Source organism: Scardinius erythrophthalmus (genome assembly GCF_964197995.2).
Source record: "Scardinius erythrophthalmus genome assembly, chromosome: 21".
NCBI classification, from domain to species: domain Eukaryota; kingdom Metazoa; phylum Chordata; class Actinopteri; order Cypriniformes; family Leuciscidae; genus Scardinius; species Scardinius erythrophthalmus.
This window is the reverse complement of record NC_138241.1, coordinates 15,522,777-15,536,154: the sequence shown is the minus strand read 5'-3', so window position 1 is coordinate 15,536,154 and position 13,378 is coordinate 15,522,777. Positions and strand designations below refer to the sequence as shown.

At 35.5% G+C, this 13,378-nt stretch overlaps 1 protein-coding gene across 1 annotated transcript in view; it reads right to left on the bottom strand.

Annotated features, from left to right (window-relative positions):
* The window catches only part of eys (eyes shut homolog), a gene marked incomplete at both ends in the record, with an annotated part of 268,937 nt that overhangs the window by 65,029 nt on the left and 190,530 nt on the right, over nt 1-13,378 (bottom strand). The window contains 2 exons of the mRNA XM_081351375.1: nt 7,812-8,050; nt 11,535-11,647. Of these exons, the coding sequence (XP_081207501.1) occupies nt 7,812-8,050; nt 11,535-11,647 (352 nt within the window). The remainder of the gene's footprint in view (nt 1-7,811; nt 8,051-11,534; nt 11,648-13,378) is intronic.

The following is a 13,378-nucleotide window of genomic DNA, read 5'->3' as shown; positions in this document are numbered from 1 at the left end:
TTGTATTTATATTCAAATATTAGAAATGTGTAAAATTTAATCTAGAAAATAATTTATGTTGACATGGTATCTTTTATCTTATTCATCAACAGATTAAAAATAATTTGTAATTCATATTATGATTTCTGACCAATTTGTTAGAAAGCAGAACTGTAAAAATGCCATATTTATTTATTATTATTGACATATTTGATAAATAGATTTTTGTTGTTGTATTTTTACCCCTCTATTCTGCTTATTTTTCATTTACAACATTATTTTATTAGTGCAATATATACATAATAAATATGAGTAAAATAGAATAACAGAATAGAATAAAATAATTTGGGTTACACTTTATCTTAAGTGTCATTGTTACAGTGTAATTATATATATAAGTACTGTGTAATATTAGTTAACAACATGTACTTAGGATTAGGATTTGGTTGAGGGTTAGTTGCATGTAATTACTGTTATTATTATGGTAAGTACATGTAACATAACAAGGACACTGTAAAATAAAGTGTCACCATAATTTGGAGTTAATTTCATGATTTCCCAGACCCTATACTCTTAAAAATAAAGGTTCCAACAATTTTTTTTTTTTTTTTTTTTTTGCTTGCAGTGATGCCATAGAAGAACCATTTTGGGTTCCCTAAAGAATCATCAGTGAAATCTTCATTTTTTCTTGGCATGAACATAATTAAAAAAAAAAATCGAAAGGAAATTTTTCCACTATTAATAATTTTATGTGCAATGGAAAGGTTCTATGGATGTTAAAAGATCTTTATGGAACCATCGATGCCAATAAAGAACATTTATTTTTACATTACATTTTACATTACATTTTATTTTTAAGAGTGTAGTTTGCAAACCCCTATTCTGTAATAATCGAATTAGTTTACACAGAAATACTAAATCAAATTATTTTACTTCAATCCCTATATGCAGTCTGGTCTGGTTGTCACTGCAGATGCAGAGATTCAGATAACAATCCATTATGATCAGCGTGATAAAGTGTTTGGGTCTAACATTGTGTCTATCTGCTTGTAACAGATGCTGGATAGGCAATGTCTTAACTGCAAACCATCCATCCTGAAAATAATGACAGCGAGAGACTAAATTTCCTCCCACTCGTCCTATGAATAATAACTCTTTGACGACCCTTCAGACCTTTCAGATCTGCATTTATGTGGCAGTGCTGCAGTTGTTAAACCACAGATGCACATTCAAGTCAAAGCCCGAGCTTTCAAACTGTGTCTTACAAACATTTTATATCACACTTGTGTACCAGGATTAATCTTGCCTGTTGCCCCAGAGAATATTACTCCTCTGCTCCCCGCATCAAGCACCAACAGTGACAATAATCGTCGTGCCAAGCGGCAAACTCTCCTCTGTCAAATCCTAGACTTGTTATAGAAACTCTCATCGAAAAAACTTTGTCAGCAAGTAAACAGCCCTCGGACTCCCAACCCCTACCGGCACCCTTCTGGGCCACCACCAAACAGAGTTTGAGGCTCAGAAAGCGGCCAAGCAAACCGTGTGAGTCCCAGCGCTCCTCAGATTGGACTGCAGTCAGACCGAAGGAGCCTTTCAAACGGCTTCCCGTTTCCTCTAACTCAGCAGAAAATTGTGCACACTCTCAGGGCTGCTGTTTAAGGGGGAGTTTTACGAGGCTGATGAACCGTGAGATAAGCACAGAAACAGTCTTGATGGATAGACGAAGGGAAAGAACAGCAAACGACCGGCTGAAAAGGGTGACGGTGCCTTTTTCTTGGGCATTACAGACAACTTGGATGCAGCAAACAGTAGATATTGCGCTATCAGCGATGAGAAAGACTAACTGATTTACAGCGTTTCTTCACATACACTGTAAATAATGATTCTTCGAAGTTGTAAATAAAACAAAGATTATTAGTGTACGTTTAAATACTGTTTTAGTCTTTCTACTTCATTTTCTTTTTACATTTAATTCAATGTGTTACTTGCTGCTTCTTTGTAATTTATTGTGAAATTTACATACAATAATTTTTTTAATACAAGTAAAAAAAGGCAAGCTACAGCTAAAGGTTTTATTTTCCTATGAAAAAAAAAATTCAACTGAAAAACAAATAGCTCACAGGAAAAAGCTAACGTTGAATAAAACTTAATCACTTCTCTACGGAAGATTGTTTCCGCCACAGAATAAAAAACTAACAAAAATATCACAATTCTGACTTTTTTCTCTCACAATTGTGTTTACATCTCGCAATTCTGACTTTGCATCTCCCAATTGCATGTTATAAAGTCAGAATTGCGTGATATAAAGTCACAGTTGTGTGTTATAAAGTCAGAATTGCGAGATATAAACTCGCAATTGCGAAAAATAAACTCGCAATTCTGAGAAAACTTTTTTTACACAGACTTTTTTCTCAGAATTGCATGTTTAAATCTCGCAATTCTGACTTTATAACATGCAACTGGGATATATAAAGTCAGAATTGCATGACGTAAACTCACAATTGCGTGTTATAAAGTCAGAGTTGCGAGTTTATTTCTCGCAATTGTGAGTTTATATCTCGCAATTCTGACTTTATAACACGCAATTCTGACTTTATATCACAAATCTGCGACTTTATATCACGTGTTCTGACTTCATATCTCGCAATTCTAAGAAATAAAGTCAGAATTGCGACTCGCAATTGTGAGATAAAAAATTGCAATTATCTTTTAAAATGTTTTATTCTGTGGCGGAAACAAGCTTCCATACTTCTCTGTTGTTTTGCATGTGTTCATAATTTCTTTGTATGGCAGCCTTGCCAAAAATTATGTCTGCACAATTTGGCATGTTTCATTGCATTATCAGAAATAAAACCATTGACTCCAAGGCAGCACAACCACGCAATAAGCTAAATATGCAAATTCTCAAACACATTTTTAATAATATTTGAATAAAGGGCGAAGATGTCAGTTTTCCTAGGCTGGACATCACTTAGCCACTACTGTACATAAATAGAAACAAAAGACGCATCTGTTGTGCGGTCATCACAAAAACAAACAAACAAAAAAAAACACTTTACTTGAACTGAAAAAGCTCGAAGGAATTATTTAATACAGTGTCTGCTTGATTATGTGATATTTCCCATGGGGGGGACTACAAATGAGTCAGCCCTGAATATAGCAACCCGCTTGCTTTGCATAGTGCCCAGAGGGACAAATAACATTTCAGTGGATTACTTAATTATCTGCAAATTAGCACTTTGAGAACAAATGGCGGAGGTGCTGAGAAAAGGGCGTAAGAGCACGGAAGTGCTGAGTGAGTTATTGAGAGAGGTCACCGGTTGCCTTCTTGCTTTTGATAAAACTGTAGACTCCTTGCGGATGGTTCGTTTCATCAATAAATGCCTGAATAAACAAAGCGGTCCCTGCAAAAAAACAACTGAAAACGAAAGGTAAAAAGTGACGGACAGCTGTAAATACTCTCCGAACTACAGTGTGTACCATGCAGTATGTGCAGCACAGAGCTCTTTCCTCCTTTAGAGACTCGTATGTCAAGATTATGCCCCAAAATAAGGCAGAAAGCAAGCTGAGCAGTTTTATACAGAGGAAACCATCTTGTATATTATACTAATGCCCTGACACCAAACCCTGTCTGTATTATTACTCTTGAGGTATAAGGCACATGTGCATCCGTAGCTCCCAAAGGAGGGCACGATCTGACCAAGCTGTGAAAAATGCTGAGAAGCAAATAAAGTCATTTCATCTTGATGACAACTTGTCATTAGGAACATTGCTGACATCCTATTTTTTTTGACTATTCACTTGTATACGTGTGGGTATTGTGTTTCGCTTACCATATTCTTGACTATAATTTAGGACTGAGTGTACAGCATATGCATAAACTGGTAACACTTTACAATAATGTTCAGTTTGTTAACATTTAGTTTAACAGTTTATGTATTAGGTTAGGGTTCTTTTATTTATTTAACATTTATTAATCTAGGTTAATGTCAAGTTATATTATGCTGCATTGTTAATTCATATTTTATCATAATATAATAGTGCCGTTCAAAAATTGGGGTCAGGAATATTTTTTTTTTTAAAGAAAGTAATACTTTTATTTAACATGGATGCATTTAATTGATCAAAAGTAACAAATAATATTACAAAATATCACTATTTCAAATAAATGCTGCACTTTTTATTTTTGTAAACTTTTTTTATTATTCAAAGAATCCTGAAAAAAAAAAGAAAATCAGTTTTCAACATTGATTTCTGAAGAATCGTATGACATTGAAGACTGGAGAAAACTCAGCTTTCCCACCACAGGAATAAACTACATTTAAAAAAAAGAAGAAGAGTTATTTGAAATTCTAATAAGATAAATAAAAAATAAATGCTTCTTTCAATAAATTAAACATTGTACATTACAGCAGTGCATAACTACAATTTATGTATTCAACTGTAAAATGTTAAAACAAAAAAAGTAAATTAATATTTATAAATGTACTGCTCATTGTTAGTTCATGATACCTAATGCATTAGGTGAAAATCTCAGTAAATCAATTTTTTTTTTCCTTCAGAACTTGATACAATTCAGCAAAGCAAAAAACTAGAGAGTTTCCACAACCTGATACAATAATAATTTAGCTAGATGCATCATCCACCCAGCACTGATTCCTAATATGAACAGCAAGGAAACATTGCGGCTGATTTAACACACACACACACACACACACACTTCACAACCAAGTTGTAAAAGTCCCACCAGGGAGACATCACAGAGAAGCAAAAATCAAATAAAAATATCCATAAGACTCTTTTGCCCTCTCTGTAATTAACTTACAGTAGAAAGAGACTTCAATGTTAAATCTCACAGGATGGTCTCAGACACGGACAAGCTGAGTGGTCGCTAAACTGCCTTTCAAATTCATGTTGATAGGAAAAGTGAATAAAAAGTGAAGCTGATTGAGATGTTTCCACCAGTTTCGGGCGCGAAATAAGGGATATCGATTGGTTGTTTCGGTTAAACTGGTGTTAAACTTTTGTTTCACAATTCTGTGTTTGTGGTTCTTCAATTTAAGCTACACCATCATCACAGCTTGTTCAACCCATAGACTGTAAAAAAAGATGGACGACCCACTTTCACTCTCTTCCGCTGTAGAAAAATGAAGCGAGAATATTTTGAGTAAAGAATGTTCAATGTATTTTAAAGTCTATGGTTCAACCACACAACACACAAAATGAAAGGCTTCTAGACTAGTATATCATCTGAGGCCAGTTGTCCTCTTATTTGTCATGTGACACTGAAGAGATTCAGTGTGACCCTATCACTCCCTTTCCATCATGAAGAGACACAGACACCCTCTCATCTTCCTCACCCCTTCACCCTCAGGATGTTTGCTGCTGTTTTGGCTTGACATGTTTGCTGACGCTAGCTGGTCAACGGGAAGGGTAATTATGAGAAGGTTAAATTATAGTGACAAGACAGTCAGTTTATCTAGAGTTGACAGCCTCTCACTAACCTGTAACCGAACAGGATTTTAGAAATCATAAAAATCCATGCTGTTTTAGGCATTTTTAAATTAATTTTGGAAATTGCAGCTGAAATGCATTTCTTCTTCCCTAGTAATGCTTCTTTTTATTGTTTTCCCAAGCCTTATAATATTATTGAGCCACTATTACTGTTGCTGTACTATCCTTTTTATTCCTCCTAATGATGCACAATAAAGCATTTTCTTTTTGTTTTCCAAATCCTTGATCTTTCTTACTAACTTTGAACAACCATTTTATTCCCATAGAGGGCTGACATTGTCAAAAATAGAAATACAAAGAAAAAATTACAGCTAAACTAAAAGCTCTGCTGTGCTTGTCTGTGAAAAAAAAAAAAAAAAAAAAAACAGAAATGAGAAAAAAGGGAACTCTAAAAGCAGATTCTCTTTCAACTTCTGTCAAGTGTAGTTAGGAACTAGCATTCAAAATAAAGAAGAAAAGCTAAGAGGCAGGACTGGGAAAAGCATTAGAATTTGCCACTGGTTCTCAAAAAGCATTTGCACAGCATGCACTACAATGTTCAGCTAATATGTACTTGAAGCTCTCACTTTCAATGCAAAACGTATTAGTACATGCAAAGAAGTCTTCACATAAGCCTATGTCCATGCTTGTGTGGTTTTCAAGTGGGACTTTCCATGAAGAGAGAAAAAATTCACTATTTTCAATAAATGGTTTGGAGCTTAACCTTCATAAAATGTTGATCATCTACCTCAAGAGGAATTTGAACTAAATTTTATATGAGGCATTTTCTATTCATTTGATTTGAGATTTGCAATTTATGCAGCGCTGTTACCAAACTTGGGCACTAAAAACCCAAATATGTGTTTCTAGCAATAAAAATTTAATAAAATATTAGAATAAAAAAAAAAAAAAAGAAGCCAGAATAGGCAACATGGTTTAACATAAGCTCCGTAAATAAGGGTCACTATAATTAAATAATGTTTTATTATAAAAAATAAATGTTATAATAATATTTTATAGTATTATAAACAATTATACATTATAAAATTAGTTAATAATCCTAATAAAATAAAAATAGTAAAAATGCACTGAAAATCAAAACATTATTTTATTTAGTTTTAATTTCTATTGTCAAACCTCTAATGTGGATACTTGTATGACTACTTTAGGCCATTTAAGAATAAATCTAGCTACTTTTCATGCTAACCTACCTTTGTGTTAGATAATAGTTCTCAAAGCAAAAATGTTGTGCCTCTAGTGTTTTTTAAGTCCTTTTGTATTCATAGAAAATGGCAAGTATTTTCTTTTTCATAAGTAGTAAACAAACGTGAAAAAAGCTTAAATCTGAAAAAGTATTTTTTTTTCTTCTCACACAGGAACTGAACTGATCTGTGCACAAACACATCAATCAATGCCTGGCACTGCACAAAAATAGAAAATATGAAAGAAGAATGAATGATTTTTAGTTAATTTGAAGCCCGGCTTCTCACCGCCAGAGAATCTCAATGTTACATCAATAGAGACAGATGAACTTGTAGCTCAGCAAATTAGCTCTTTACCTGAGCATTGGCTTATTGATATACGGCAAAACTATAGTGAGTCAGCAGGAGCTGGAGCAAAATACAATAAAAAAGCAATTAGCACTATGGAGGAGCACATTACTAGGAATACTTGACTGCTGGAAGTGCATCAAATTTCTGTTTTCTCACTTTTCCTCAGGTGGTGGTTTTGATAAAAGAAAAAGTCCGTTGTCAGTTTCGAGTTCAGCAAATTGTTAAAGTGTGAAATATTCTTCCATGGCAGCACAGAACAGTAAGTTGAGTGTCAGTCAATATCAATTGGGTTCACTGTGTAAAAGACTTTTTCACTTCACCAGAATTTAATATCATTCATGTCTTATCCTGGCATGAGGCAGAGGAGGTAAAATGAATCTGGAGAACACGGGTGACAGGGTCACTATCTCATTTGTAGTAGAATTCGGAGGTGAGCAGATAAAAGGGTTTCTGACATTACAACTTGCTTATATGGATCTTACTTTAATCACAGCATCAATTATTTAAAGTCATCCCTGGTCCAACAACAGGGCAAGATTTCCATTTTACTTTCCGAAAATGTACCATGCATTTGCCTCCAAAACAACTTCTGTATTTTGTATTAGTAAAAACGTTTGGTGGTGGATAATTTCCCGCTTTTGCAGGCGAGATACTACATATTATGATATTAAGTGAATTGTCTCGTTTTAAAGTACAACACCAAGCTTGACCAGTCATTACAGGTCGGTTAAGGTTAGTAATTCAGAAGAGAACATTTTGGCTGTGAGGTCTCACTAGAGGTCTCACCTTGTTCACACAGGCGTCCCGTGAAGTGCAGAGGACAATCACAGAAGAAAGACGAGGCTCCGCTGGGCAGAGAGACGGGCCGACACACTCCGCCGTTCTGACAGATCCCCCGTGGGCAGACAGGTGAAGGCTGGGTGGGTGGGAATATTCTGATACGCCCGTCAGGAGGGGCTTCCTCTGTGATAAGCTGAGGAGGGGAATCTGTGGAGTTTGCTGGTGGGTCATGATGCCATGGAGACCTACAGTAAATAACGGGAGCAAATGAAAAGGCGAGGATTAAAAATGGATCCATTGAAATACATTAGCATGAGGTGAATTTACTAATCTGTAATCAACTGCATTTATTTCAGAGCAAAAAAACAACAACAACGTGCATTTAATTCACTAACCACTTGCAATCCAATTTATCCAGGCAAATTATTCACAATTACTCCCTTATTTACTAAACTCAGTGATATCTGAGCCTAATCACATCATACAAATAATCACTTTAAAGAGATGGTTGTGGCAGGGTTGTGTGGCATTCATAATTTAATTGAGAATGCTGTTTAAAGTCCAATTCAATTCCGGAATTTAATTTGAGGTACCAAACAGGATCCAGAATAGCAAATTAAATTTTAATGTAAGGACGTAGAAATAAAATGAATTTAAAATCCAAAGAAATTCACATATCTAATTTTGAACAAGAAAACTACACAGACAGACAGACAGACAGATACATGTAGATAGACAGACAGACAGACAGACAGACAGACAGACAGACAGACAGATAGATAGAGATAGATAGATACATAGATAGATAGATAGATAGATAGACAGAGACAGACAGACAGACAGACAGACAGACAGATAGATAGAGATAGATTGACAGAGAGATAGACAGACAGACAGAAAGACAGAGATAGACATTCAGACAGACAGACAGACAGACAGACAGACAGACAGACAGACAGATAGATAGATAGACATTCAGACAGACAGACAGACAGAGAGACAGATAGATAGATAGATAGACGGACAGAAAGAGGGATAATAAATTAGACAGATGATAGACAGACAGACAGACAGACAGATAGAGATAGATTGACAGAGAGATAGACAGACAGACAGACAGACAGACAGACAGAAAGAGATAGACATTCAGACAGACAGATAGATAGATAGATAGACAGACAGACATTCAGACAGACAGATGATAGATAGACAGACAGACAGACAGACAGATAGAGATAGAGAGATAGAGAGACATATAGAGAGATAGAGAGACAGATAGATAGGCAATCAGACAGACATACATAGGCAGAAAGAGAGACAGACAGAAATATGCGTTTTTGAGTTTCATCTACAACCTAGCACTCAGAAATGACCCAACAAGATAACAAATTAGTACATGGCAAGCAGGGTGGGGCCGAGAGCCCTGGGAACGGAGCAAGGCTAGTGGTACGAACTTTCATTTGTACGTTCATACATACGTTCATTTTGTTGTTTGTTTATTTGGTGATTAAAGTTTTGTTGAACGTTCGCCGGTTCCCACCTTTAACATTGTTATATACACCATGTAGATTGACAAAATTTTGTGGTACCTGATTTGCATAATTTAGTGAAACAATGCAGACTGAAACAATGCAAACTGCATGAGGGTGAGTAAATAATGACGACGTGAATATTGTCAACATTCATCACAATGAGTCCTGAAAAATATATTGGCCAGTTTCTCCAACTCAGCTTAAAGGAGAACTCCGGTCAATTTTAACATTGAGCTCATTTTTTTGTACATTTGGAGTGCTGTCAATACAGAGAACAACGACAAAAATCGGTGTTGCCTACACAGAGTTATTCTATTTTTAAAATTTGCACCCTGTTGACTTCAATGGGGCAAGTACTAAACCTGCTTTTAGCCTCTTAACATCCTTGATGTGCCATTACAAGTGCACAGAAAATGTGAGTGATTCCTTCTGAGTGAACACGAGTGGATCTGACTGCAGTAGATGTGAAAGAAATATATAAAAATGATGTTATTTAAGCCAGCGCAAATACCTGTTTACATCCTGTTTTTCGGTTGAAGTCCAAAGTAGTCGATTGCCGAGTTCACGCGCATAGGTTTATCACGCGCGTGAACTCGGCAATCGACTACTTTGGACTTCAACCGAAAAACAGGATGTAAACAGGTATTTGCGCTGGCTTAAATAACATCATTTTTATACATATCTTTTACATCTACTGCAGTCAGATCCACTCGTGTTCACTCAGAAGGAATCACTCACATTTTCTGTGCACTTGTAATGACACATCAAGGATGTTAAGAGGCTAAAAGCAGGTTTAGTACTTGCCCCATTGAAGTCAACAGGGTGCAAATTTTAAAAATAGAATAACTCGGTGTAGGCAACACCGATTTTTGTCGTTGTTCTCTGTATTGACAGCACTCCAAATGTACAATAAAATGAGCTCAATGTTAAAATTGACCGGAGTTCTCCTTTAAGTGCATTATACTAGACAAGCAATATACACTTTATCATGTTAAACAACACTAATTATTAGAACAAATAAAGGCATTATACAGTGAGAAACTTTCAAATCACAGTTATGCCTGCATATCAATCACCTCTCTAATTAGCGAACACTAAATCAGCTCACAGAACAACCATTATATATCATTCTAATGGCCCTGATTGATGTTTCCTTTAAATTGTAAGTGAGCACCATGTAAGATGCCACAAATTGCAGTTCATTTGGAAACCCCATCTCCACATTCCACTCCAGTTCTAGACAGATGAAAGAACAGAATAAATAATATATGATAATAAAGAGAGACCGCAAATCTATCTCATTAAAATATTAACAAGTCTGTGTGGTCACCAATCTCATGCTTGGTTCAAGACTCATTTCCTACTGCTTGGCAAAACAGGGCTTTCTACAGAAAAATCCAAAGTCAAAATGAGTGCTTTCATTTTCTTGGAAACATTAATACAAAACGTGTGAAGCCAAACACTTAAATATCCCCAGAATCTCACTCTTGTTGAGCAATTTGTTCACAGCATGAATGTACAGCACCTGTGCACTCAAGTGACGTGCTAAATTATAGTTTGGGTGTTTGATAGTCGGCTGACAAGGCTGGCAAATAGCATATATCAAGAGCCATGAGGCATCAGGAAAAATAAAAACTTTATGGAAGCAACATAGTGGAGTGAGCATAATATCGAACTATCGAAGCCCCGAAATCAATGTCGGCAAAGCTAATTCCAAATAGTATCTTGGTTTAAATTAATTCATGATACTTTTTTAAAAGTATACTCAGCTACATTGCAGGTTATTATGAAAAAAAAAAAAAAAATATATATATATATAGGAGCTACTTCAAGTGTCAAAATATTTTAAAATATATTCCTTCAGATTTAGAACTATTAGATTATAATTTGTCTTTTATTCAGAACAGAATTTATCTGGCTCAGTTACATTGAGGTTTATTGAATGAATGAATCTTGATCAGGGTGACAGCATAAAAATCAGGGTGACGGTGCACGTTGAAAACAGCGTTGAAGTTCCGAATTTCTCTCTAAAAAAGGTACAAAATGCTGTCGTCAAATTTCTACAGTGACACAAATCAGTGAATAATTTCTTTTTGAACAAACTGATTCAATGATATGATTCATTTCAAATAAATTTAGACTCCCCAACACTGCACAGAATCGTATTGATTCCTGATGGAAAATCAGGTTCAATTACCTGCAGTTGTCAACATTGTTCCTGGCAATGGAATGGTCCACATGAAATCTTCTGAGCTTATTAATTTCGATTATTTCAATGCAGCCGGTGTAGTTGTGGAAAGGCTCAGCTTCCTGAGGGAACACGGAACAACAAAGTATCAAGCAGTTTTTTCAGAGGAAAACAGAAAACATCTCAGACCTAAGGGTGAAAACGAAAAACGGCTACAAAGCAGCTATTCTGGGAGAAGAAAGTGCCGTACAACAAAGAGGTTGCATTTTAAGGCACAGTTCACCCAAAATGAAAATTCATTATTTACTTACTCTCATGTCGTTCCAAACCTGTATTCTGTTGTTTCTCCTTGGGAACATTTTTACTTTTCATACAACAGTTTATAGTGACCAAGGACTTGCAAGGACAAAACACAACAAGAAAAGTGGTACACATGACTTGTGCACTAAATTCCAAGTCTCAACACTATGCGATAGCTTTGTGTGTTGAATATGCTGAAATTTCTGGAACTCTGGAACTGCATGAGTGACTAAATAGTGAAATAACTTAAATTTTTTGGTATACATTTAAAATTGATACCCACAAAAAATATACGTATTTTTAAAAGTGAAACTTTTCGCTCAAATAATAATAATAATACATTATTAATACATTATTAATATACATAAAATGCCACAAATGCAACTGAATGTTTTTTCAAAGGCAATAAAGATTCTTCAAATGAAACAGAAATGGCTTATGAAAAATTATCTGAAGGAGAAACTGCATTGATGCATTGATATATATATATATATATATATCCTCAATTTCATTAGCAGTTCAGTGGAAAGAGAAAAAAGCATGTGGATCCAATCGTTGTTGTCTAGACGAATACATCTCACCCTCTCCTTTTTCTTCTCCTAACAGTATCTCAAGTGCCCGTGACCTGCTTCTAGCTGCCTGAAGGAAAATGAAAAGTGTGCCTGGTAGTTTCCAAGAGATTTATCACTGTCAATATGTAGACCTTGACAGTTTTTTGAAGCCCTCTGAACCAGTTTTTAGTAAGCTGAAAATTACTGTAAAATTCATGTCCATTTTAATCCAAATTAAGCTGTTGTTATCTCTGTGGTAAGTGGTCAGGTAACAAGACACAAACCATCAATCTTTCCCAGTTTCCACTTTCTCAGTTGACTTTTCCACAACCTTTCCAGTCATTTGCTAATACTGGATAAGGAAGGATTTTTTTTTTTTGATTCGTTGTTTAATCATTCAGACCAATTTGTGAATCTGTTTGATTCAAAAGAATCTCAGCAAAAGTGAGATTCACCACCAACTCTAACATTTTTAAAGTGCCCCAATTATGCAAGTTTGAAGCTTCCTAATTTTGTTTTGGAGGTCTCCTACAATAGGTTTATAATACATCTAAGGTCAAAAAACACTTTAATTTTCTCATAATATACATTGCACATCACCTTATTTCTCAAATATTCTGAAAACGGTTTGTTTGAAGATTCAGTCTCTCTAAACCCCTCCTTTCCTACTACTCTGCTCTGATTGGTCAGATGGCCCAGTCTGTTGTGATTGGCTGACTGCTTAAAGCGCATGTCGGAAACGAAACGCCCATTCCCACATCTGATTTTCAGCTCTGTAGGCTTCCTCAGCGCTTAATACACAGTAACATGTACAGTAACGATAGAGTCGTTTTTTCCCATGTCATTTCCAGAGTTCTTATCCTTTTGAAGAGCAAGACATGTCTACAACACGAGCCAAACTCTTCCAGGCCTACAACTACAGTGTTTGAGGGCGGGTCAAATAAGACATTGTTCACGGGCAGCCAGTGAAATGCAAACTTGTTACATTAGTCAATTTTTCCA